Below are 26940 nucleotides of genomic sequence, written 5' to 3' on the forward strand. Positions count from 1 at the left end.
ATTTCATTATGGCTTTAATTTTCATTTCCTTAATGACTGTCATTTCACATGCTTATTGGGCATTTGGAAATCTTTGGTGAGATGTCTATTCAAATCTTTTGCCCATTTTAAAATTGGATCATTTTTCTTCTCACTGTTGAGTTGTAAGGGTTCTTTTATATACTTTGTATACAAGTGCCTTATCAGACATATGATTTGCAAATAGTTCTCCTCAGTATGTGATTTGCCTTTTTACTTTCTTTTTTTTTAACTTTGTTTTTAATGTTTATTCATTTTTGAGAGAGAGAGAGAGAGAGAGAGAGAGAGATTGAATGCACAAGGGAGGGGCAGAGAGAGAGGGAGACACAGAATGTGAAGCAGCCTCTAGGCTCTGACCTATCAGCACAGAGCCCAATGTGGGGCTTGAACTCATGAGCCGTGAGCTCATGACCTGAGCCAAAGTTGAATGCTTAACTGACTGAGCCACCCAGGTGCCCCTTACCTTTTCACTTTGTTGGGGGTGTTTGTTGAAGTATAAAGGTATTAAATATTGATGAAGAGGATTTATTTTTTAAATTTTTATTATTTATTTGTATTTTTTTGTGTCATATCTAATAAGTAATTGCATTGTTTCTATGCTTTCTTCTAAGAGCTTTTTGATTACATCTGTTACACCACTCATTTTGAATTAATTTTGTGTATCGTATGAGATAAGGATCCAAAGTCATCCTTTTGCAGATGGGTATCTAACAGTCCCAGCATCATTTGTTGAACGAATTATCTTTCCTCTAAGTCTCCCTGATGCCTTTGTTGAAAGTAAGTTGGCCATCAATATAAGGTCAGCTGTAAGCAGTGCTGGCTGCATGGGAGCGCTCGTGTGCTGCGGGCCAGAGTATACAGTAGCCCCCTAATTCCAAGACCACCCTTTTGGTCCACTCTGAGGATGGGTCCTCATTCATTTTCACTACTGTTTCACTGCCCTCTACTTCCAGGGTTTATTTGCATTTCCCAGCTCTAGATCACCAGATACCTCTCTATTCTTCCCCATTTCCCTTACTCACCAGTGAAGACCATCCATTCCCATTTTACCCCTTTTCAGAGTGCTCTTCTTCCCCCACTTCCCAGGACAAGTCATTTCTTCATTACTCAGGCTTGGTACTAAGGTTCCATTTGGCCACAATTAATATCTGCTAAAAAGTGTAATTCCTGAAATATATTTTCCTTTTTTCACAAGTATACTGGAATCAATGGGTCAATCAATGTTCAGATTTTTTGAATTTAAGAGCACAGACTCTGGAAAATAGACTGCCCGGATATCTATCTTGGCTCCACCATTTATAAACTGTATGCCTCAGTTTCCTCATGAATAAAATAGGGATATAACAGTCCTTCCCTCATAGGGTTGTTGTGAGGATTACATCTACTAATTCTTGGGAAGTGCTTAACACAATACTTGGTGTGTATCAAGAGAGAGATAAGTTTTTGCTATAATTATTTGGGAAAACATCTGCCCACTTTCTATGTGTAAATATTTTCCTGATATTCTTATCATGGTCTTCTCTTCACAAAGGGACTGTCAGAAATCATCATCACCACCATCAAACACTGGGGAAGGACACCATCTTCATATGGGCCATGCCCTGGTCATGGGGGCATACTGACCAGTAATGTAAATCAGTGCATCCCACGGAATCTTTCCTTCTTGACAATAAAGGTTGAGGTTCAGTAAAGCACATTCCCTGTCACTGTCATTAAATTCATAGCAGATATTCCAACCAAGAGGGCCAAACTTTTTTCTCTCCTAGAATGGAAAATGAAAATGGTCTTAACATAATATTTAATAAAATTAAATTTGTGTAAAATATTGAGAAATAAAAGGTTTCTATTGCAGTTGGGCATTTTCATTCTGTAAAATTAGTTAAGATCATGCAGTTCAACTTCATTTAGGCTTTCAGTTTGGCTTTCACCAAACATGGAAGGCATCTCTTTCTCCAGTTCTGGCTCCTTCCCAAAATTTCCAAAAGAAAATTTGACATTACTGGAAATGTAATAGATCTGTCAAAAGGACATTTGTCCTTCATGGTAAAATAAAATATTTCCCCATTAAAATAGGAAAAAAATACACTAATCATCCATTAGGTGGACAGAGTGAGTCCATCCATCAGGTGGACAGACTGTTCTCAGGAGTCTTATCACCTAGGCTTTTTAGTCATGTCATAACATGCTGATTACACACTGACTTCTCTGTAGGGACATTTTTTTTTTTTTTTAAACTGGTACACAGAATCATAATCCTTATTTCATGACTTCACATGGTGAAATCTTTCCCTTTCTTTGTTTTCTCCCTATCCCACCTTAATTTCTTAATTCTAAACTGATGATTATACCAGAGGTCTCATATTTCCTCCTCTTGACCTCAAAATTTCCTTAAGCCTTACGCTACCTCCCCATCTCGGCTGTTTTTTTTTGTACAACAAGGACCTCACACCTGGACTCCCTAGTCCTAGCCCCTCGGATCTCCCCTAGGACCTTATTTACTTATTTACCTCTTTAATCTTTGTTTTTTCTTTACAGGTTCTTTCTCTGTAGACCATACACAGTTGAAACCCAGGCAGTCTAATCAAGACACCATTTAGAGATATGTAGTCGAAGAGTCAGAATTTAAGTGCAGGGTCATGGAATGGACAGCAGATCACAGCAGTGAGGTTTGAGCAGATGGGAGGAGAAAGTAGTACTGCACTGAAGGTCATCTTTCAGAGGACCTGGGGCTCTGATCACAGGGAAGATGTTAAGGGTGGCGAGCGCCCTCAAACAGGAACAGGTGAAGGTGAAACCACCGTAAGAAAAATGATGACTGACATGATATATGTGTGCAAAGAAGGAATAATAAAAATAATTCTGAAATTTTGATTGTAGGTGATTGAGAGATGGGACCACTGATCAGGAGAGTGTGGAGGAGGAGCAGATTTGTGAGTGAGGCATAGCTGAGATCAATTTTGTGCTTTTGGGTGTGACCTAGTGCATCTATCTAGGTGATGGTGTCCTTTAGTCAGATCAGAGTAGAGCTGGGAGGTGCAACTGTGAGACGCTGAGTGAGGGGAGTATAGAGATCAGCCACTGAGTGAAAACAGCTTGGGTTCAGACATGGAACGGGGCCTCAGCACTTCACAATGCCACCTGTTAGTCTTCATGTGATTCCTACTTTTTGCTTGTTATTAACATAATGTACTCTCTTGTTTCTATTGAAAAGCAAAATTGACTGTACCTGAATAATTGCATGGAAGAAACAAATGCCAAATATTATTTGTCTCCATTTTCTTCCGAGTATATTTTCTTCAAAAAACGAAGGTGTCATTTCAGTAAATGCTCGTCTGATATTTGCACGTAAACCTTTTGGAGGCTCATTGGTTACCTGGATTTAGATACATTTAGACACATATGTGGCACAGAGGGTCATTTTACAGATTTGCATTATTTATAAATAATACATATAGACTGAAGCCATCAAAGGCTATAGATAACTGATGCCCAAGGGGCATTCCTGGCATGTTGGGGCCTGCTCTGTATCTTGCTCAGCCCCAGTTTCCGCAAAGTAGGGCCTGGTGGGGTCTTCAGACTTACAGGGGGTAAATCATCTCCACCAGGACCTCAGACTATTTCATTTGGAGTCCATTTTTCTAACCATGGGCCAGAAAGTATGCTCAGGCCTTCTGCATTAGATTTTCCACTCATATCAACAGATGCATTCCTTGATGATGTGTGGACAGGGAAGGAAGAGGCATCTCTTGTTCCTGAGTGATCATTCATATGCAGAGGCTTCCCACATATTGGAAACTTCCAGCACTGAAGTGCTACCTGTAGGCCTTCCTGCTCTCAAATGCTGAAACATTCTCTTACTTCTTGGGAGGGGATCCGTTCTCATCACTCTGCATCTTTGACATTTTTTAATAGAGCTGAATGATCAACAGACTAGGGCACACAAGAGTGGGCACTGTCTTGGGAAATTATTTCCCTGCATGCTATCAGGTGCAGGGATACTGACTTGCTCCTCCCCACCTTGGCCACATGGACTTTGACATGGTCTTGCACGGGGACTGGGCTCCCCGGACACAGTTGAGGAACACTCTGATACCCATCACTTTGTGCCATTCCAACCATGTGCAGACATTACCTTGACAGAATTTTGAAGAACTGTAACAGGAAATGTACTACTAGGCATGGAACTTAAAAAAAGTCGAAAAGTGTCCTTGATGACAATACCTGTTTAAAACAAAGATAAAACAATAAAGGAAAATGCTTAAATTATAATAATACTTTCATGTAACAAATACTTATTATGGGATAGCAAAAAGATGTTATAAGCTCTGTTTAAAGACTAGTTTAAGTATTTTATGTTGTAAAATGTTCTAAAGTGGAGGTGGGAGGAATTTTTATAGAAAACTCTTAATACGTAAGAGTTTGGCAATCTAGATGCTGGCACATTTGAATAAAGAAATTAAGGATACATTAATTTTCAGTACTTGTTGGAGGTGTTAAGGGCTTTCCCTCTCAAATACAGAAAATTTTCAATTAAAAAAAATGGGGACAGTTACTGCCAGGTCTCATGAAGTAGTTTTTCGTTTTTTGTCTTGATTTTTAAACAATTCAATTTATGCAAATTGCAGAAAAATGATCAGAAAGCCCTATGGAGAAGAAAGGGATTGCTCTACTCTGCAGAGAAGTTGCCAGGGGAACTGAGGAAGCAGGAGTATAGACAGACTTCATAAGTAGCAGGAAGAGGTTAAGCCAACATGCTTACTTTGTGATCCGTGGACAGAGCACCCAAGAAAATGAGTTCCATTCTAAGTTCAAAAGGCTAAAGCAAAGTTGGGAAAATGATTGTTCCCATTATAGGAAGATACAGGCATTGTCCAAGGATGACTTCTTGGTGCTGGTTTTTAAGTACATATTATGGTGTTTCTCCAACATTCCAGGCTTTCTCCCTCCCTGGGGTGTTTGCATTAGCTGTTCCTTCTGCCTGGAATGTTCTTTCTTTAGATTCCCTCACTTTGTTCAAGCCTTGGTCAAATGTTACCTTGTCAAAGAGGTTTACCCAGACCACACAGTTTAAAGTTGCTATCCACTCTTGCTCCCTACTCCTGCCCCTGCCATTTTATCCTGACCTTTCTCATCCTCCATACTCTTTATTTTTTCCAAAGCACCAACCACGTTCTATCATATAAGTTACTTATTTATGATATTGTTTAATTATTTATCTCCCCTCACTAACATGTAAGCTTTGTGTGGGCAGATACCTATGGTTGTTTTGTTCACCGTCCTACCTGAAGCATCTAGAATTACATGGTACACAGTGGGTTCCCAAATACTTATTGAATGAATGACTGCAAGATAAAGCTGAGTTTATGCTTCTTGGTTTAGTCACCTAAATTCATGAGCTATATTAGATGGCCAAACTTCAAAGTTTGTTCTTTAACAACAGAAGTTCTTTTAATGTTTATTTATTTTGAGAGAGGAAAGAGAGATATTGGGGAAAGGGCAGAGAAAGGGGGAGAGAGAGAATCCCAGGCAGGACCCCTGTTGCCAGTGCAGAGCCTGATGTGGGGCTCAAACCCACAAACCGCGAGAATCGACATAAGCCCAAACCAAGAGTTGGACACTTAATTGACTGAGCCTCCCAGGTGCCCCCAGAGTTAGTTCTAGAACAATTCTAGAGTAACACTAGAGTTGCTTGCATGGTAAAAACTTAGGTGTAGAAGTCAAACATCAACTAAAGTCTTAGGTCTCATAATTTCAGTAACCAAAGATCCAAAGCATAAGAAGGGCTTGATTTAGAGAAGTACTTTTTTTTTTTCATACTGTTTCTCTTATGCAAAAGCATCAAGAATATTAACTCATACACATCACAGATGTTTAGAGCTGGAATGGAATCTTAGAAATCATCTTAGCCCAGGGCTTCTAGCCAGGATACTGTGCAGGCATCTTATGGCCGGGGAAGCTGAGGCCCAGAGAGGAGACGTGTGTATAGGCAGGAAGCTGTGGGGGCAGAACTCTACTCGGCTCTCAGAATTTCAAATCCAGAGTTTTCGCTTCTTCCTTTGTTTCTTTTTTCTTTTGTTCACTTACAGTTTTCAGCTTATTACTCGAGAGTATTTTATTTTAAATGGGTTCAAGTTAAACATCAGAACTCACATGGGTACCTTAATAATGATTGTAACAAGGACCAGAAGAGGATTTTCCTATCCACTTAAGCTTTAGTAAACTGAAGGCACTTAAAAGCCACTAACAGCTTTGGCTGGCTTCCACAGCCTGTCCAGCCTCTGGCATATACTCGCTCTTGTCCCAGTCACCATGAGGCTGAACCATGTGCCCATATTCTGAAGGCTCATGTAGTTCCACTGCAGCAAATTGCTATTTAGATGCCTTCCCTAGCATTTTCTTCTCAATTATAATCCTTAATAATTCTAATCCTATAGTAATTAGCAGCCCCTGAACAGTGGTCATTTTTCTTTAATTATTTAAATGGAAATAAGCCACAGGCCATTTGTATTTGCACTGCAAAAGGATGAAAAGAGTGAATATTCTGGGTAGTGGATGTGAAGGATTCTTTATCCTTGCTGGAGGCAGCCTGCAGAGGCAAGGAGTGGGAAGTGGAAGTGAGGGGTTTTTAGGGGAAGGCTGCTAAGTCTTTGCTGTGCAGTGGTGTCCCGTGTAGGCTGGCCGCTCTGCAAAGGATGAACTCTTCACTTTAATAGGCAGCAGTAAGTAAAGTCACTTGTAAGACTGGCTGCATAGCTCTCACCTTCCCAGAAACCTTCTGTGGGCACAAAAGAAGACCAGAGAAAGGGCTCTGGATATCCTAGGTGTATAGGAATGGCCTCCTGACAGAGTGGTAAAGTAGGGCTCATCTTGCTTATTACTAATAATACAGTTCCTAAGGTTTCAATTATTTTTCTTTTTTAAAAATTTATTTATTTATTTTGAGACAGGTGGATAGAGAGGGGGAGAGAGAGAGAGAGAGAGAGAATCCCAAGCAGGCTCTGTGCTGTCAAAATGGAGCTCGACATGGGGCTCGATCCCACGACCGTGAGATCATGACCTGAGCAATAAAGTTCCTCTTTCTCCCAAACTCTGTCTTCCGTGTTATATTTAGGCTCCAAAGTGTGGAGGTCGGTTTTTGACAACATGGATGGAAGGCACACATGAGGGTTGGTAGGCGTATGAGTTACAGAGAATAAGAAGTGATGAAACATGACTCTAAGAAGGGGGTTGTGGCCATTTGAATCTGTTCCTTAACTTCTCTCATTCTTCAGTGAAAGATTTAATTTACTTTCTTTGTCCTAAGTCCATTTTTCTATTTCTTTTATTGTGCCTCTATGTAATCTATTTTGAATTCAAATAGCCTCCATGGGAGGTAACATGAAACTGAAATGATCTACTGAGTCATGCCCCCCAACTTGGAGTCTGAAGGTCTCTTTTCAAGTCTGGACTGTGTAATTTAAGTAACCTCTCTAGGCTTCAAATTTCTCCTCTTTGCTATGGGGAAACACGATGCCTACAATACAAAATTATTGGATTCAACAAAGAAATGCTACATAAAAACAGTATTATTATGCAAATGCTCTGTGTTCGACATACTTGGATCTGTGAAGGTTTTAATTAGTTCTTCCATTGCCAACATCCAAGAAACGGCAAGATGGCAGTTTTGCAAAAACACCCAGTTTCCTGATTTCATTGCATCTTTGATCATTCTTTCAGCAATGGGTCCTTGTCCTTGCCCCAGTGAAATTGATTGCACCCTGAATTCAACAACAAAATATGCTGTCTTATGTTATTTTTAAGCAATGAGATTATGACGAAATGTAAATATAGTAGATTCTTGCCTAAAATATGCACACATTTCAAATCCTCATTGTAAGAGATGTGCATATATTTTTCTCTTATTTTCTTGTTTTTAAAAACATTTTCTACTGTAACACACATATGGAAAAGTCCAGAAAACAAATATATAGCTCTATGAATTATCCCAGGTGAACACTTGTGGTTGAGAACACAAGTTTGCCAATATCCCAGAGACATCCGTCTCATGCCACTTTCAATTCCACGGATTTTTCCTTTCCTCCTTCCCAAAGGTACACATAATCCTAATTTCCAACACTATAGACCAGTTTTTTAAAACTTAAAAAAATTTGAAGTCTAACATCCATATAGAAAAAGAACCTAATCATTAGTGTATGGCTTAATGATTTCTCCCAAAGTGAATGAATGTACACCTATACCACTGGCCAGGACAGAAAAAAGAGAGCATTACCAGCATCCTCCCAATCAATATCCTTGATTCTCAACGGTGAAAACTGCTTTGACTTCTAACATCATAGACTCATTTTACAAAAATGGAATCGTAGAGTATATATGTAATTTGTATTTGGTTCATTTCAATCATCATTTTTTAGATTAATTCACATTGTGTGTCATTATAGTTCATTCATTTTCACTGCTATATAATATTCTACGGCGTGATTATACCAGAATTTATCCATCCATTTTGCTCTTGATGGATGTTTGGGTTATTTCTGGTTCTTGGCTATTGCATACAATGCTGCAATAAACATTCTTGTGCATGTCTTTGCTATACACACACACTCCATTTTTTTACGTATATTCCTAGGGGTAGAGCTGCTGTTTGACACGGTATGCGTATGTTTAACTATTCTAATTTCAAACTCTTTTCCAAAGTGATGCCACCATTCCATACTTCTACCAAGAGTGTTTGTTTCTCCATGTCCTTGCTAACACCTGGTGGATGTATATATAGTGGTATCTCACTGAGTTTTAAATTGTTTCTCCTTTTCATAGGTTTATTTATTGGCCATCTGTCTATTCTCATTTTCCCATTTATATCTCTTCTCTCCCCTTCCTCCCTTTTTTCCCCCTGTGGGTCAATTAGCTTTTATTGATTCCTAAGATTCCATTCTTTATTTTGGATGTAAACCCTTTGTTAAGTTTTTTACTATCTCCATAGTTTTGCCTTTTCTGGATGACATATAGTTGGAATCATACAGATTCCAGCTTGGCTTCTTTCACTTAATAATATGCATGTAAGGTTTCTCCATGTCTTTTCATGGCTCGATAGCTCATTTCTTTTTAAAGCTGAATAATATTCCACTTTACGGATGTACCACAGTGTATTTAACCCATTCACATACTGAAAGATATCTTGGTTGCTTCCAAGCTTGACAATTATGAATAAAACTGCTATGAACATGTGTAGATTTTTGTGTGGACATGACAATGTTTTTAACTCCTTTGGGTAAATACCATGGAGTTGATTCCTAGATTGTATGGTAAGAGTATGTTAATTTTATAAGAAAACACCAAGTTGTCTTCTAAAGTACCTGTACCATTTGCATTCCCACCAGCAATAAATAAGAGTTCCTATTGATAGTACACATTAAGACAATCTGTTTTTCATACAGAGTAAACTTTTATGGATACATTAAAATAATGTCTTAAATAACAAATAAGTTTTAGTCACTATTCCACTAGATTATTATACATTTTAGACAGTCTTTCATTTGTTCAAATGAAGTTTACATCTGGTTTTATTATTTTTAACCCCATTTTAACAACATACATGGCTAAATATTAATGTATCTTATGTATTTAGTAAGGGATACCTAAATATAGGAATTCACACTCCACAGAGGGAAGAGAAAAGGGCCAATTTTAACAAGGGGCTGTTCATAATGAATTATAAAAACTACACAATGTGGACCTTACCGTTCTGAATACCCGCTGTCCCGGGCAAACCTCTGGAATGCACCCATAGGGTCAGAGCCTGTGCTTAAGATGAATACCAGGGGAGTGTTACTTGACATGTCTTGGTATAGAGTGGGCAGGTCCACAGGTGGTGTCTCTATAAAGCGTTTTCCAAGATTTTCTATTACAAAGTCTGTAAGAGCAAAAACGACCTGAAAGTTGAAAAGGAAAATATTTAAAAAATAAGATGTTGAAGATCCTTCATAATTCCATCCCATTTCTATCCTTCAGCTCCTCAGAGGGTGGTGCCCTGTTCTTCTGCACTCATTCCCTCTTGATTAGGTATATTTCTTCCTACTGGGTTTGTGCACCATGTAACTGCCAACAGCCACGGTTCTCATGACTTCCTGAGCACGAGGACTACTGGATGAGAGGAAAGTCCCTCGTCATGTCCTCCATTTATAAGCCTGCTCCCCCATCCTGGCCTCCTCCTGTCCCATCCTAACTCACTCCTTCCGCATTCTCGTGGACTTTACTTTCAGTCTTCCCACTGTTTTATTTTTTAAAAAATTTTTAATGTTTATTTTTGAGAGCGAGAGCAAGTCAGAGAGAAAGCGGGAGACAGAATCCAAAGCAGCTCCAGGCTCGGACAGCACAGAGCCCAACATGGGGCTTGAACCTACAAACTGCAAGATCGTGACCTGCCCTGAAGTAGGATGCTTACCCCACTGAGCCACCCAGGCGCCCCTGTCCTTCCACTGTTTCTTTCTGCATTATTGATCTCCCCTTTCTCCTAGATCTTATCATCATACAATTAGGCTCTACTGTCTCCAATTCTTAAAACTAAAGGTTCTCTCTTGATTGCTGCTCCCATCCTAGCTTTTTTTTTTTTTTGAGTGCATTTATTTTGAGAGAGAGACAGAAAGAGGGAACCCCAGGCAGAGTCTGTACTCGGTGCGGAGCCTGATGTAGTGCTCAAACTAGGAGATCACGACCCCAGCGGAAGTTAGATGCTTACCTGACTGAGCTACCCAGGCGCCACATCCCTCCCAGCTATTTTGTCTCTTTGCTTCCCTTCATAGGCCAACTTCTCAGAATTGACTGCATATCTTGTCTCCCCATCTTCCTCTCTCATTTTAGTCATCAGCCTCTTCGGACCTTTCTTGGGAATTCGCTTCAGCTTGGATGATCATACTCCTGCCCCACCACTTCCTACACCAATGTATTGCCTTCACTGATCCTATCCTAGGCTGCTTACCCCATTTCTATCTTGCAGACCTTCTCCCTCTCTAGCCTGTATGGAGTCTCTGTGTGAGATCTTCAAGGTACTTGTGCCAGAAAGCTGTCAGGATAAATATACAAACCTAACCTACAATATATACAATGTAAATGGCTCCCTTAAGACTTGTGCGGTGCACATCTGGCACAACTGTAAGCAGCAGCCCTTCTGTAAAATTAACCCTTTATTAGGTATTCACATCACCCTGTCCAAACAACCCTTGCATGTTTTTTGTTATTGCTATTTGGAGAGGGGATATCTCAGCCTGGGTCAGGGCCATGACCTTGGATTGCACCCTTCTGTGGCCAGTCTGGGAAAAGATGTTTACAAGCTTGCCCACTTACGTGAGGCTATATTGTGGTATAGATGACATGGTCCAAAAGGGACAGCTCTGCTGCAGGGCCAAGGGGGTTTGGAGCTAAGTTTTCTCTATGTCAGTGAGTGACTAAATACAATTTCAACATCGATGTCATTATCACTTAAAAAATATTTTTGATGGTATGATCTATTTATTTACTTTTTACTTTGACAGAAAGTACTTAGAGTTTATAATGAATAACAACACAAAGCACCAATTATTTCTTGAGGCTGTTATGTAAATACAGGTGGTAACACGCTTCTTAGCTGGAGGGAGACAGTAATACCACGGAACTGAGTATGCACGCCAGCCCAGGAACGTGTGCCTCACCACAGTTGCTAAATGGTCCTCTTCACTTTCACACTAAGTGGCTAGGAGTCCTCTGCTGTTTCCAATATCTCGCCCAAATAGAAGATGGTCTTAACAACTGCTATCTTACTCACTTAGCACAGCGGTTGCTTGGATTCTAGTTATTCTAGTCATTATGAGTGAACCAGGCTGGCTTCTTCTTCCTCTTTTTTAAAGTTTGTTTATTTTGAGAGAGAGGGTGTGGGAGAGGCAGAGAGGGAGGGAGAGAGAAAATCTCAAGCAGGCTCTGCATTGTCAGCGTTGCCAGTGTGGAGCCGGACTTGAGGCTCACTCCCTGATGAAGTCATGACCTGAGCCGAAACCAAGAGTGTTAATGGGCTGAGCCCACCAGGTGCCCCCAAGGCTGGCTTCTTGATGTTGAACGCAACTCGGACAGAGCAGCCTGGTTAGAGAGTGCGCCCTTCCTGCGGGAGGAGTGTGGAGGATTTCCTGCCTGGCATTTCTTATCAGGTCCTCAGTTCCAGCTTCAGGGCACTCTGTATCTACAATATCCTTACTTTCAGAGTCCTTATCATCCAAGGAAGTCTTTTCATCCTGCAGTGGTCTTAACTCTGGGTATTCTGGGGTCTTCCTCCATGTGCTTCCTGCGCCGTCCATGCTCCCGTACTTTCTGAGGAAGGACCCACTGACCTGCTTGCTCTTCAGGTTCCTTCCGTATCACAGGCTGGAATGGATCCCCTTCTGTGACCCTTCTGGGCTGTGTCATTCTGATCAAGATCTTTATGGTAATCCTGGCAAGCATTTCATGTGGAAATGCTTCCTATTTCTCATACCTATGATCTAGAGAGGAAGGCATTTCTTAAAGACCATCCTCTGGAAATCCCATGACTGGTTGCAGGATTAGAATGTCTTCCTTCTTTATCACCAAGTCCTTTGCTAGGAGCTCCTCACACTTCCTTTTAAATTGAGTTGTCCAATTCTGACATTTATGGCTCCATTTGTCTTGCTTAGAACTGTTTTCCTGGCCTGCTGCTTGATCCTTTATGGTCTCTGGCTGAGACCTTCAGAGTATTTTTTAGTTCATGTTCTCTATCAGAATCCACAGAGAATTGCTGAATTTAGATGAATAGTGCACAAATTCATTCTTGAGAGACTCTGTGTTTGAGAACTCCCTGCCCATTGCTTTCATTGTGATGAGAAGGTAAACTTAAACATTTGGGGATCATGACCCCTGTTCATCCCTCCTGAGTGACCAAACCTCATTTCAGCTATAGTATATTATATGAAGGAAAGACCCTGGACAGCTTCCAAATTGTGCACTATATTAGAATACAAGTCCTCACAATTTTCTCCATCACACTCAAGTTCTTATTTTAAAAAATTGTGGTAAAATGCATGTAACACAATATTTACCATCTTACCCATTTTAAGTATATAGTTCAGTGGTAAAAATGCATTCAATTAACTGGTGTTTCTCAAACTGGAAGAGCCGTGCAATTGTTTCTCTAAGAAGATTTCATCCTGGGTGACTTTGTCTACAGTGTGGCTTTCAACAGAGAGAAAGCCTGGTTCTCAAAGAGACTGCCACCTTCCTGAGGTAGAGGAAGGCTGGACTGAGATACCAGGATTGTCAAGGTTGGGATTCTCAGTAGATTTAGCCGTGGAAATCAACAATGATGCATGTCACAACATATATCTTGATGTCTTCAGTCGTCTGCTTTGAGAATAATGGTTTCCTTATATGTGTTTAATTATATTAAAGCAGGGGTTCATAAAGTTTGGCTTCAGGATCAGCATCATCATCATCTGGGAAGCTGGTAGAAATGTAGATTTTTAGCCTGTTGCTCAGACATGCTGAATTAGAAACTCTGGGTGGTGGGCCCCAGGTCTCTGTCCTTTCTCAAGCACTCCAGATGATTCTGATACACACCAAAATTTGAGAACACTGGTATACAGGACTTTTCTTAGCTTTGGTGTGGTCATGAATTCTTCTCTATCTGGCAATCTTTATTCATCTCTGAACTAGATAATTTCTTTTTACTCTTTCTAGTTCAAATTGCTAAGAACTGTTGCTAATACTGATGATGGAGGAAGAATTGTTGGAATGATAGGCATTCTACTTCCTGTGGAGTTCTAATGACTTGACCACGTGGTTTACTTAAAGGTTTTTGAAATGAAGTTTCATCTTTAGGTCCAAACATGCTATTTCTGAAGGAGGCTGAATTTGACGTCAAGATTACGGTACCTCACATAAGCCACTGAATTGGAACATCTTTTCTCCCAAAAGAGCAATTGACTCTACCATGTAGAAACACTGGACACCCAAAGGGCTCTGTTCATGAACAGACCTGGGGATAGCAGTCTCCCATGACACAGATCTTGTCTCTGATCTTGTCCCTATTATAAGGCTTCCTCAGGTTATCTTTTTCTCTTGGCAGGTAATCCAGATTTTTGGAATGTAAATTCTTTACTCTGGAACCCAAATTTCTTTAGCAAGTCATTCTCTAGAATCAGTACCAGGATGAGGGTGGTTCCCAAATGCCTTGGTCACTATATCTGATTGAGAGGATGTGTAGCTGGTATAACATTGCCATGCTTGGATATTCTCTTCAGGGTGATTTTGTTGGTGGTCTTGACTGATTCAAGTCCCTGTCCCCTCTGGAGTGCATATCTAGCTCTTCATTTCTGAAACCTAATCCAAATTCCAGAATCCTCTGTGTTCATTTGTAAAGCAAGTTTTATTCGATAGTATAACACAAGTAGGTCTTTGGTTCAATGTATTAATAAGAGTTCTCAATTAATCCTCTGTGAATTTGGTATGGCTGCATCATTTGTAGCTTTGATCACATTTGGAGAGCCTTCCTGGGACATGTTGCAAGGGAGTCCTGGTGCTCAAGGATGTGGTAGGAGGAAAAACATTTTTTTTCTTTATGAAAATTTCAAACACATAAAATTAGAGAATAATGAATGAGATGTTTCACCCAGCTCTAACATTTATCAAGAAAAGGTGAATCTTGTTTCATTGATATAACCACCCACTCCCCCACACCTTAGGATTATTTTGAAGCAAATCTCATGTGTCATATTATTTCATCCTTGAGTAATTCAGAACATGTCTCTACAGTATAAGGACTCTTTAGAAAACATATAACCACAGTGTCATAATCACATCTAAACAATTAACAGTAACTCCTTAACATCACCAAATATCTAGTCAGTGTTCACTTTGCCCTAATTAAGTTATAAATGCCTGTGTGTGTGTGTGTGTGTGTGTGTGTGTGTTTAAATACAGTATATTTAAATCCAGACCTAAATAAAACTTCTACATAGAAATCAACTGATTTATCCAAGTCTCTTCAGATTGATTAAGTTTCATCCTTCATCTCCTCCTCCCCCTTGCAAAACAAACAAATAAACAAACAGACAAAATATGTTGTTGAAGAAACCAGATTCCATTGCGTATTATTCCTATTTGATTCCAACAACTCCTGTTTGATATACTTCCCAGCTTGATGTTGATGGTTCCCAACTCTCTATTTCTAGCTTACACTTCTCTCTAGAGTTTCCTACCTACATATTAATTGGTCTCCAGGCTGCTATGTACTCTGATAGCTGGCAGGTACTACAAACTCTGTGACATCTTTCTGTGATACATTTCTCCTTTCACATTTGATCATTTGCTGTTACACTACCCCGTCTTGCACTCAAGCAGAAACTGGAAGCCATACCAGTTGCCTCATCTCTACACCCTCCTCTATCTCTTCCATCTCCTACCTCTATCCTTTTTTTAAAAAAGTTTATTTCTTTTGAGAGAGAGTGCGTGCTTGCAAGAACAGGGAGAGGGAGGAGGGAGGAAGGGAGGGAGAGAGAGAGAGAGAGAGAGGGAGAGAAAGAGAGAGAGAGAGAGAGGAAGGAAGGAAGGAAGGAAGGAAGGAAGGAAGGAAAGAAGGAAGGAAGGAAGGAAGGAAGAAAAAGAGAGGAAAATCCCAAGCAGGCTCCACACTCAGTGTGGAGCCAGACACAGGACTCAAACTCATGAACCATGAGATCATGCCCTGAGCTGAAATCAAGAGTCTTGGGGCTTAACCGCCTGAGCCACCCAGGCGCCCCATCTACAATCTCTATCCTAATTCTGGCTGCCATAACTTCTTACATAGACCAGTCCAACAGTCTTCAAACTGGTCTTGGTGACTGTGGTTTTGTTCTCTTCAAAAGACTTCTTCCCATTGTTCCCAAGATCTGAAAGGCCTATCAGTTCCCTACTGCTGCCCTCTGGTGACCACTGTCCTCTTGGGAGAGCACAAGTCCCTAATGGCGCATGCTAGGAAAGGATGACTAGGTTCCTGGATGGTTCTCTAGCCTTTTCTTTCATTTTCTGCATAAAACATGTTCTATTAATAACACAGAGTCTCTATTTCTTGCCTCCCCCCAAACTTGGCCATTGTTAATCTCTAAACAAATAAATCTAGTCAGTTATGAAGCATAACTGGCTGATGAGCATTAGTAAAAATAACTATAACACAGTCCTTTAATTAAAAAAAAAAAAAAAAGCAACACCTTACCTTCTCCTCTTTGCAACACTTAATGAGAAGTAGCTTTTGGAAAGAACTTAATACTGGATGCCAAGAATTACGGCTTTTCGTCTCTTTTCCTTCTGTCATGATTTCCTCTTCCTCCTTCAATATAGAATAGCCTTCCCATTCATGTGGGTTAATATAAGTCTCAAAAGATCCTGGAAATACAATGTAAAAAGATGGTTTAATTAGAGTTGGTCTGACTTTGAAATTAAATAAATATATTTGGTAATTTAAAAATTTCTACATTTATTATCAGTTTTTACAACAAATGAAAATATATTAATCTCCCTTTACCCAACCTAATTAAAAAGAATTTAATATTGGATTGGAAAACAAATCCAATAGCAAACCACTTACAAAAAGCAAAGCTAAAACAAAATCACAAAATAAAGAGGTTAAAAATAAAAGGATGCATAGAGACACATTAATCAAATGTGAGCAAAATATAAAATTGAAGTGATATGAGTAACACTGAATAAATTAGAATTCAAGGCAAATATAATTAAATGGGACAAGCAGGTCAAGTTATATTAATTAAAATATATAATAATAACAAAATGAACCTATGTGTCAGATAATAGTGAAGAGTACAACTAATCACTGTTGGAGGTAGAGGAAAAAGCAGAAAAAAATTGTGGTAGGAAATAACAATTATCAGGCTTGCGGAGATGAAGCAAACTGAAAATTCTGGCATAAATAATTTCATTTATATAAATAATACATGGATAAATTGACATATATACAACTCTATACCCTGATAAACAGTTCCCCCATGGAATATTTATAAGAAATGGCTTGCATCTCACATGAGGGTTAGGATCCTAGTTAGCCTTCACAATCGTTTTAAATATTTTGTTTAATGTTTATTTTTGAGAGAGGGTATGTGTGTGTGTGTGTGTGTGTGTTGTGAGCAGGGGAGGGTCCGAGAGAGAAGGGGACAGAGGTTCCAAAGCAGTCTCCGCACTGACAACAGCCAGCCCAATGTGGAGCTCAGTGTGGAGATCCATGAGATCAAGACCTGATCCGAAGTCAGACGCTCACCTGACTGAGCCACCCAGGTGCCCCAGCCTTTATAATGGTTTTAACATGTGGTAAGAGTTTGCATTGAAATTCCTGTAGGTGCAGGGTATATGGTGTGCTGTAAGCCTCTTAACAAGCCAACACAGCCAGTTTGTCCTCCAATAACCAAACAACTTCCTTTGGTTGGACATTAGGCAAAACCATTGGCTTGAATTTCAGGCTAAGAAACCTCTTTCTCCAGCTGGTCTGCTGGGGCTCTATTTGAGGGTCTAGTAATAGCAAAGAGGTGGTGACAGAAATTTAGTGACACTCAAGACTATGACTCTGGAGGAGTGTGCATTTCTGCAAGACTTCTGATCTCTAGATGGAATACAGACAATTATATGATGTGAGACCACAGGGCACATCACACCACCATGCTCTTTGGTTGAAGACGGTTGTGTTACTCTGAGGACCAGATGATAGAACCACTTATTCCAAAAGGACTTCCTTTTTCTAAGGTTCTTATTGTTTATTGTATAGTCACTAGGATTCTGGCTAATGAGAGAGGTTTTGACAGCATATTTTAAGTAACTCTCAATTATTAGGACGTGAAGCACTTAGAAACCATCAAAGACATAAGATTAAGGCAATTAGGGAGCTTTTGAAGGTAAGAATGCCATTGGAATGATTAAACTTCACCTGCAAAGATCTAAAGCTTACTTTTAGAACACGAGCCCTCTTATCACACATGTACAAACCTTCACAACTATTTCCAGAATAAACCCTGAAGTTTAAGAAATGAAAGCAGGAAAGTTGTTTTAAATAGCTGAACTTTTAGTCTCAATCGACAGGGATAACACATGGTGCTTTTTGTCCAAACATGATGAGTTGTTCCCAGAATTTCTTTGCCTTCTAGCTTCCACCCCTTCCTTCTTTCTTTGTCCTTGTGTTTCTTATGTCCCATCTAGCTCTTTCTGCTTTGGGTCTGTCCCTAACTGGCCATCTCTGGGCTTCCCCTATGAGTGTTTTCCTTTTTGTGTTCTGCCTCTATCTCTAGGTGTCTTGTTTAACTGGTCCTCAGCATAGAAACATAATTTCTGGTTGATGCATTTATTGAAGAGCATTTCATTTTTTTCTAGTCTTTATTTAGAAATCAAACAAGTATATTAGGATCCCAGAAATTCTGGCCCATGTAGACTTTAAATCATTATACTTACTGGTTAAATAAATATTCGTATTATAAGTATGAGAATGATTATTAAAGAATAGAAATAGAACACAGAACTTCAAATAAGTATGGGGTAAAGGAAAGAATGGATAAGCTACCTGAAGGCAAGAAAGGAGAAAAAATGAAGCAAAGAAAAAGGCTGCCAAGAAAAAAAAAAACCCCACAAAATAAGGTGATAGAAGTTAAGTCCAAACAGATCAGGGTTTCTCAGCCTCACCACTATGGACATTTTGGGCCAAGTGGTTATTTGTTCTGGAGGATTGTTCTGAGCATTGTAGGATGTTTGGCCACATCCTTGGTTTCTACCTACTAGATGCCAGTAGCACCATCCCAGTTGTACAACAGACATTGTCCACAGACATTGACAAATGTCCCCTAGAAGATAAAATATTCCCCACTTGAGAGCCCCTCAAATGGAGCGATTACTGTAATAAATACTATTGAATTAAAATTTTCCTGTTAAAAAAGAGAGACTCTCATACTGCTCAGAACAACAAAATTCCATTCAAGATACCCAAAACATGATGACACAAAAGAGTTAAAATAAAGAGTATGAAATATATAGAGGCAGAACCCTAACCAAGATAATTGTGCTATAATTACATTAACATTAGAAAATACATTTTAAGGCAAAAAATAATTATATAGAGTAAAGGGCATATTATTTAATGAAAACAAATAATTTAGTAGGAAGAAAATAATCCTAAACTTAGTCATAATGAACAGCATACTTTCACAAGATATGATGGGAAAAATTCTGGAATTTCAAAGAGAATTTGGCAATCATAGTGAAATCAAGAGTCAGACACTCAAATGACTGAGCTACCCATGTGCCCCAATTTCCATAACATAATTACATTATAAACAATAAAAAGATAGTTCCTCCAAATCCTAAATGCTTTCAAACTAAGAAGTGTACTTTTCTTTTTTTCAGGGCTTTTCTTATCATCCTTTTTATTTATTCTTTTTTTATTATTTAAATTTTAGTTAACGTAAAATGTGTACTTTTAGAATTGAAAGGGCTACATATTAAAACTTGTGGGGAAAATTAACATAGAATGTTATAATTCAGAACAAGCATTACCTCTAGGGAAGAGGGAAAGGATCCTGTGAGGGAGTATCAGAGGATTCTGTGAGGCTGGTATTATTTCAGTTCTTGATTTGGGTGGTGGCTCATAAGTACAGTTAATTTTTGATAATATCAAGTTTTACGATTTTGATTTGTATGCTTTTTAATATGTATGTCATCTTTCAATGAAAAGTTAAAAAAAAACCTTATGGGGTGCAGCTAAGACAATTCTTAGAGGTAAGCATATCCCTTAAATTTTTTTTTAAATGTTTATTTATTTTTGAAAGATAGACAGAGCATGAATGAGGAAGAAGGCAGAGAGAGGGAGACACAGAATCTGAAGCAGGCTCCAGGCTCTGAGCTGTCAGCACAGAGCCTGATGCGGGGCTTGAACCCATGAGCTATGGAATCATGACCTGAGCCGACATTTGGACACTTAACCAACTGAGCCACCCAGGTGCCCCAGCACATCCCTTTAATTAATTAATTAATTATAGCTTTTTTAAAAAATTATAGTTTATTACCAGCATATCCTTTTAAATTGGGTGTAATAGTAAATATAAATCTTGAAAATTCATGGGCCTGGTGCGCCTGAGTGGCTCAGTTGGTTAAGTCTCCAACTCTTGGTTTTGGCTCAGGTCATGATCTCACAGTTCGAGGGTTGGAGCCCACATCAGGCTCTATGCTGACAGCATGGGGCCTGCTTAGGATTCACTCCCTCTGCCTATCTGCTGCGCACGTGCTCTCTCTAAGTAAATAAAAAAAAAAATGAATGCCTTAAAAAAATGCGTGAGCCTATTTACAACCCCCTTATAGTAGATCCTTTTCAACATATTACCTATTTGTATGGAAATAGGATGTAACAGTATGTATTGTGTAAGTCCTTTAAAAACTGGAAACGATTCTTCTAAGTCACAGCACGCGAACCACATGGCATCATGCAGCCAGGGAACTCCAGGCTTAGGTGGGCGTTCCTATTAGAAGACAGAACGAAAATGAATAATAGTTCACAAAGACAACCACAAAATATGCTTTCACCCAGTCTTCGTGAAAAAGCAAGCTTCAGTAGCATGTTAAAAATAATCATTTGCCAAGGCAAGGTAATAAGATAGGTGCTGAATCAATTCTACCTGTAGACCTTTGCCCAGAAGTGCAGCTGGTGAAAGCTTTCCAGGTTGACATTTGTAGAAAGCAGTTGATCTGGTGAAGGGTTAAAATTAAATCTGTGAAGTCGACTTCTAGCCTATTCCTCAACACATCACACCAGTCTCTCCCCACCAAACAAATATTCTTAGGATTTTTTCCCCCTAAAGACTAGTCTTGAAATCTGATTCCCAGATGTTCTCACCTTTAAGAGATGAGGAAAGCTGAGTAGTATACTCAGTAGCAAGACACGTGATGATCTTATTCCATCAGGGCTGAGTGTATGTATGTCCACTTATGTCATATATCCCTAGAAATTCCTGGGAAAGGTATTATACCATCTGGAAGCATCCCCTGAAGCACTTACAGGTGGGGAAGCAGTTTTAAAAGAGAGAAACAGCTGTGATTGTAGACTGAAACTAATTCTTTGAAAATTCATGAATATTTGCCTAAGATTCTATACTACATTTTAATAATAAGTTTATTTATTTAATTTTGAGAGAGAGACAGAGAGAGAGAGAGAGAGAGAGAGAGCAAGCAGGGAAGGGGCAGAGAGAGAGGAAGAGAGAGAGAATCCCAAGCAGAGATGCGGGGCTTGAACTCATGAACTGTGAATCATGACCTGAGCTGAAATCAAGAGTTGGACACTAAACTGACCAAGCCACCCAGGTGCCCCTATACTACATTTTTAAGTAGCGTTATTGACATACAATTCACATACTATGCAATTCACCCATTTAAAGCATACAATCCAAGGTATTTTAGTAAATTCAGAGATTGGTGCAACTGTCACCACAATGAATTTTAGAACATTTCATTTCCTCAAAAAATCCCCAGGTTTTGTTTAGCTATTACCCTCCTATCTGTCCCTGGCCCCAGCCTAAACAACCACTAAACTACTTTCTGTCTCTATAGATGTGCCTCTTCTGGACACTCATACAAATCAAATTTTATAACATGTGGTCTTTTGTGACTGACTTCTTTTGCTTACTAGTTTAGCGTCTTGAAGGTTTTACTCATGTTATGGTTTGTGTCAGTACTACATTCCTCCTTATGATTGAATAATATTCTATTGTTATGAATATACCATATTTTGTTTATTCAGTCATCAGTTGATGGACATTTGGGTTGTTTCCACATTTTTGGCTGCTAGGAATAATGCTGCTAATGAACATGTACAAGTTTTCATGTCCATAAATATGTCAAGTTTTTTGTGTGGACATGTTTTCATTTCTCATACATGCCCAGGAGTTGAACTGCTGAATCATATAGTAAGTAATTCTATGTTTTGTTTGAGGAGCTTCCAGACTGTTTTCCAAAGCAGCTGCACCAGTTTTGAGTCTAGGCAACAGTATATGAGAATTCTCCCACATCCTCACCAACACTTCTTATTATCTGTCTTTTTGATTCCAGCCACACTAGTGGGGATGAATGGTATGTCCTTAACCTTAGGAAACATCTTTTTGCATACTTATGTATATCTTTCTTGGAGAAATATTTATTCAGGTCCTTAGCCTATTTTTAAATTGGGTCATTTGTCCTTTTATTGTGGAGTTTTTTTTTTTTTAATGTTTTTTTTTTTTTATTTATTTCTAGGAGAGAGAGAGAGACAGCGTGAGCAGGGGAGGGTCAGAGAGAGAGGGAGTCACAGACTGAAACAGGCTCCAGGCTCTGAGCTGGCAGTCAGCACAGAGCCCGACGCGGGGCTCGAACCCACGAACCGCGAGATCATGATCTAAGCGAAAGTCGGACGCTTAACCAACTAAGCCACCCAGGCGCCCCTTGTGGAGTTTTAAGAGTTCTTTATGTATTCTAGATACAACTCCTTTATCAGCTATGATTTGCAAGTATTTTTTTCCCACTCTATGGGGTTGTCTTTTCATTTTTTTAATAGTGTCCTTTGAAACAAAAGCATGTTTATTTTTGATAAAGTCCAATTTACCTATTTTTTCCTTTTGTTGCTCATGCTTTTGGCATCAGATCTAAGGATCCATTGTGAAATAGGCAGTCATGAAAATTTACTCCTATGTCCTCTTACAAGAGTTTTGGCTCTTATGTTTAGGTTTTTGGGATGTTTTAAGTTATATTTGGAGTGATGTAAGGGTCCAGTTTCACTGTTTCGCATGTGGCTGTCTAGTTGGCCCACACCATTTGTTGAAAAGACTTCTTTTCCCAATGAATTGTCTTAGCACCCTTGTAAAAAATCAGTTGACTTCAGACACATGATTTTATTTCCAGACTCTCAAATTTCATTTATCCATTTGTTCATCTTTATGCTGGTGTCATACTGTCTTGGTTATTGTCACTTTGTAGTAAGTTTTGGGATCCAGACCCTTTGTGATTCCATATGAACTTTACAGTAAACTTGTCAGTTTTTACAAAGAAGTCACCTGGGGTTCTGATGCAGATTTCACTGAATCTGTAGGTCATTTGGGGAAGTACTGCCATCCTATAGTATTAAGTCTCCATTCCATGATTGTGGGAGTTCTCTCACTTATTTAGGTCCTCTAAGGTCTTTCCACATGTTTTATAGTTTTCAGAGTATAAGGTTGAACTTCCTTTGTTAAATTTATTTTTAAGTATTTTATTCTTTCTCTTGCTATTTTAAATGGATTTTTTCCTAATTATATTTTTCATATTGTTCATTACAAGCATATACAAGAAATTATTTTGAATATTGATCTTGTATCCTGCAACCTTCCTGAACTCATTTATCTTTTTTTTTTTTCAATCTGTGTGTCCAGGGCATGAACCAGGCAGCAGCACGGACCAAAAGCTAAGCTGGGATAAATGAGGAATTGCTTCGCCCTAGACTAATATGAGGCTGGCACCACGGACCAGGTGCCACTCTACCTACCCAAGTCAGAGACCAGAACTCATTTATTAATTCTAATACTTCAGGTTTTTTTTAAAAAGTAGGTTCTTTAGTATTTTCTAGATACAGAATCATCTGCAAATAGATATACTTTTACCTCTTCCTTTCCAATCCGGATGCCTTTTATTTCATTTTCTTCCCTAACTGGCAAGAATCTCCAGTAGAATGTTGAAAAGAAGTGGTTAGAGCAGACATCCTTGTGTTGTTTCTAATCCCAGGGAGAATGCGTCCAGGCTTCCATCATTAAGTATGTTGTTAGTGGCAGTTTTTGTCCAACTCCTTTATCTAGTTGAGGGAGTTCCCTTGCATTTATAGTTCATTGAGTGTTTTTATGATGAAAAGGTATTGGGTTTTGTCAAATGCTTTATTCTGTGTCTACTAAGATGATCATGTAGTTTGCTTTTGTATTCTATTGATATGTAGCATTTATGATAAAAGTGAGAAATATTAGTGTTAAAATACGAGTAACTAAATAAAGTGACTAGACAAAAGATGTCCTCCAAACACATTTCTAAAAAGAAAAAAATCAGTCAAGAATCATTCTATTTTCCTTGTGGTAGAGAAAAAGAAAATTTAATAAAAAAACTTTTGAGAAGTTTCTTAAGATGAGTTCTGACTAATTTTAAGTTTTGTGTTTTTGTCTTTTTTTTTTTTTTTTGAGAGAGAGAGAGTATGAGTGGGGGAGAGGGGCATAGAGAGAGGGAAGGAGAATCCCAAGCAAGCCCTACACTGAGACTGACATGAGGCTTGAACCTATGAACCATGAGATCATGACCTGAGCTGAAACCAAGAGTTGGGAGCTTAACTGACTGAGCCACTCAGCCACCCAGAGAGAGAGAGAGAGAGAGAGAGAAAGAGAGAAGCAGGCTCCATGCTGAGTGTGGAGCCTGATGTGGGGCTCAGTTCCACAAGGATCATGACCTGGGCTGAAATCAAGAGTCAGACGCTCAACTGACTGAGCCACCCAGGCACCCCTAATTTTAAGTTTTGTGCTTGATGCTATTTAAACATATTTTACATTTCTTTTCAAAATATGTTGTCCATGAGAAGTAGCAGTTGGTACTGGAATGGATGTGGTCTTTGGAAGCTTAGACATAGGTTTGAATCAGACTCTGTCATGCATTAGTTATCTGATTATGGAAAGTTCTTTAACCACTTGAAGCCTCTGCTAGAGAAAACTGTAAACAAGACTGTTAACAGAGTACTGTGAGGAAAGAAGGACAATAATGCACTGGGAAGGGCCTGGCGGTGTGACTCATAGTCAGCAGTAGAGTGAAGTGGGTGAGAGTGCAAGCTCTACCGACTGACTGCAAGGGTTCCAGTGCTGGTTCCAAATCCTATTAAGTATGTGAATATGACAAATTAATCTCTCTGTGCCTAAATCTATCTGCAGGCTAGAGATAAAATTAGGAACTCACATTAAGAGGAAGACTAAGAGGAATAAATGAGCTGATATACATAAAACACAAAGCAAGCCCTCTGACAGTATTAACTGTGATTATGAAGTTAAGATAGTATTAAGAAAGCATTCATAGTATATGAATGCATGCAAGATAGGTGGGGAGTGGGGAGGAAGGAACATCCTGTGGAGAGGTCTTGTCTGGGTTTGTCCTGGGAGCATAGGGCACTGAGAGTCAAATAAAAAAAAAAAACAAACATGAAGTCCAACCTCCCAGCAATACACTGAGGCTCAAATACTGGCAAACAGGTACAGATGTCATGTCTGCAGGGACTAAGGGTGGGGCTCAAGACTGGCAGGATAGAGCCAAGAATTTAGAGTGGGGTTAAGATGGAACTTCAGCCAATAGTTGGGGGTATGTGTGGCTCACTTCTGTGGGTGACCAGGTCTGTGGTATGGGGGTGACATAGTCCAGCTAAAGGGGCTGGAACAAGTTCAGTAAAAGGATGAACACAAAGAAGGCAAGTGCAGCAGAACTCGTATTACAGTATTACAGACGGTGTCAGTCTAGTTATATTACGTCCTGTGCTTTATAATGAAAGCTGTGTCCAGGTAAGAGAGAGTCATGATTTCCCAAACAGGATTGCCCAATCTATGAATTACAACATTATTGAATTTTAACTCTTCATATTTGTAAGATGGTCAACTTTTCAAAACACGATCACATCTACTAGCTCATTGGTTACTCCCCACATCCCAGGGCACTGCTGCATAGAGAGTATAAATGTTACCGACACTGCACCACTATTGGAGATGGAGCTGAGTGACAGCCTGACCCGTTAGACCCCTCCCCCCCCAGGGCCCTCCCTGCTGGGCCACACAGCCAAATGTATAATCTTCACCCCCTACAGAGCATTGGTATGTGCTCGTGGGCTCTACTCAAAATAACATTTACAATCCAAACGTGAAATACCTTTTCTAATCCTGCAGCACCTCGGAGAAAGAAATTCCATTCGGCATCAGTCAGGCTTTCTTGCTGACGCATGATCTCCACGCAGAGCATAAAGCTGTAGATGAGTTTATGTTGTTCAAAGAGTCCTCTTGAAACATTGACGTAAGCGGTCAGAAGGGTTTGTTCCAGGAGTATTTCCATGCGATGCTGTAGATCATCTGAACTTACAGAAGTTTCAATTGTTGTATTGAACAACTGTGTGAAAGAGAGCTCAGTCAATGTCTCTGATTTAATTCCATTTCTGTGGGAAAAAAAAAATCCCTGCTCCTCACTCCCACCCTTCTGAGCCCTGTATTCTGTGAGCCAGTGGCAGCACAGGAGACGAATACTGTACTATGAAAAAGCCAGAATGCATCCCAAATTGATAAATGGTATTTATTTTCTGCATTTCCTTTCTCACCCTTGCCCCCTCCCATATTTCAGAAATGAACCACTGCCAAACTCTTAACAATATTCAAATAGGCATCATCTTGATGTGAGGCAGAAAACACTGGAAAATGGAGGTGAGCTGGAAGAGCCAGTTTTTTCATGTCCTTAACTCAGATTTGATAATCATTTTGGGCTGAGAGATGTAAGGGCAAGGTAAGGTCATGTGCTCTTCTTGGCACTTCTCCAACATAATTGTTAAGGATGTGGGAAGAATGTGTTAGAATCCTCTCTGAAATTTAAGGGAAAACCCTTGTTAAGTCTCCCTAAAGTTGGTCAACAAAGGAGAGTGGAGTTGTTACAGTAAAACACTTAGAAGAAAAGAGGATTGAGCTTTCTTTAATAACCTAACAAGAAACAGAGAAGTTAAAATCCAGTGAAGATATAAGGTTTGGTGCTAAAATAAAACACGGTGAATCTTGATGCACCCTGAATAATTTCAGTGTGACATGCAATTATGGATGGGTCTGGGAGATATGCCCGGGCTAGCGTGGTCACCTACAAATATGGTGAGGGTCTCTAGCTTCT

At 39.4% G+C, this 26940-nt stretch overlaps 1 protein-coding gene, 1 long non-coding RNA gene and 1 other non-coding gene across 3 annotated transcripts in view; 1 reads left to right on the forward strand and 2 right to left on the reverse strand.

Annotated features, from left to right (window-relative positions):
- Positions 1-24179, forward strand: part of LOC120220497 — a 30210-nt gene extending 6031 nt beyond the window's left edge. The window contains exon 2 of the long non-coding RNA XR_005525590.1: positions 23445-24179. This is a non-coding gene — a long non-coding RNA (uncharacterized LOC120220497). The remainder of the gene's footprint in view (positions 1-23444) is intronic.
- The window catches only part of DNAH6 (dynein axonemal heavy chain 6), a 215350-nt gene that overhangs the window by 23584 nt on the left and 164826 nt on the right, over positions 1-26940 (reverse strand). Inside the window, exons 61-68 of the mRNA XM_039217619.1 lie at positions 25948-26181; positions 20396-20531; positions 16244-16413; positions 9757-9947; positions 7615-7775; positions 4151-4239; positions 3245-3391; positions 1642-1780 (exon numbers count right to left, since the gene is read on the reverse strand). Of these exons, the coding sequence (XP_039073550.1) occupies positions 1642-1780; positions 3245-3391; positions 4151-4239; positions 7615-7775; positions 9757-9947; positions 16244-16413; positions 20396-20531; positions 25948-26181 (1267 nt within the window). The remainder of the gene's footprint in view (positions 1-1641; positions 1781-3244; positions 3392-4150; positions 4240-7614; positions 7776-9756; positions 9948-16243; positions 16414-20395; positions 20532-25947; positions 26182-26940) is intronic.
- Positions 23433-23565, reverse strand: LOC120220505. The gene has a single exon (XR_005525593.1). It is a non-coding gene; the product is annotated as a small nucleolar RNA SNORA48 (small nucleolar RNA).

Source organism: Hyaena hyaena, unplaced genomic scaffold, assembly GCF_003009895.1.
Source record: "Hyaena hyaena isolate Hyena2069 unplaced genomic scaffold, ASM300989v1 scaffold_699, whole genome shotgun sequence".
Classification (NCBI taxonomy): Eukaryota; Metazoa; Chordata; class Mammalia; order Carnivora; family Hyaenidae; genus Hyaena; species Hyaena hyaena.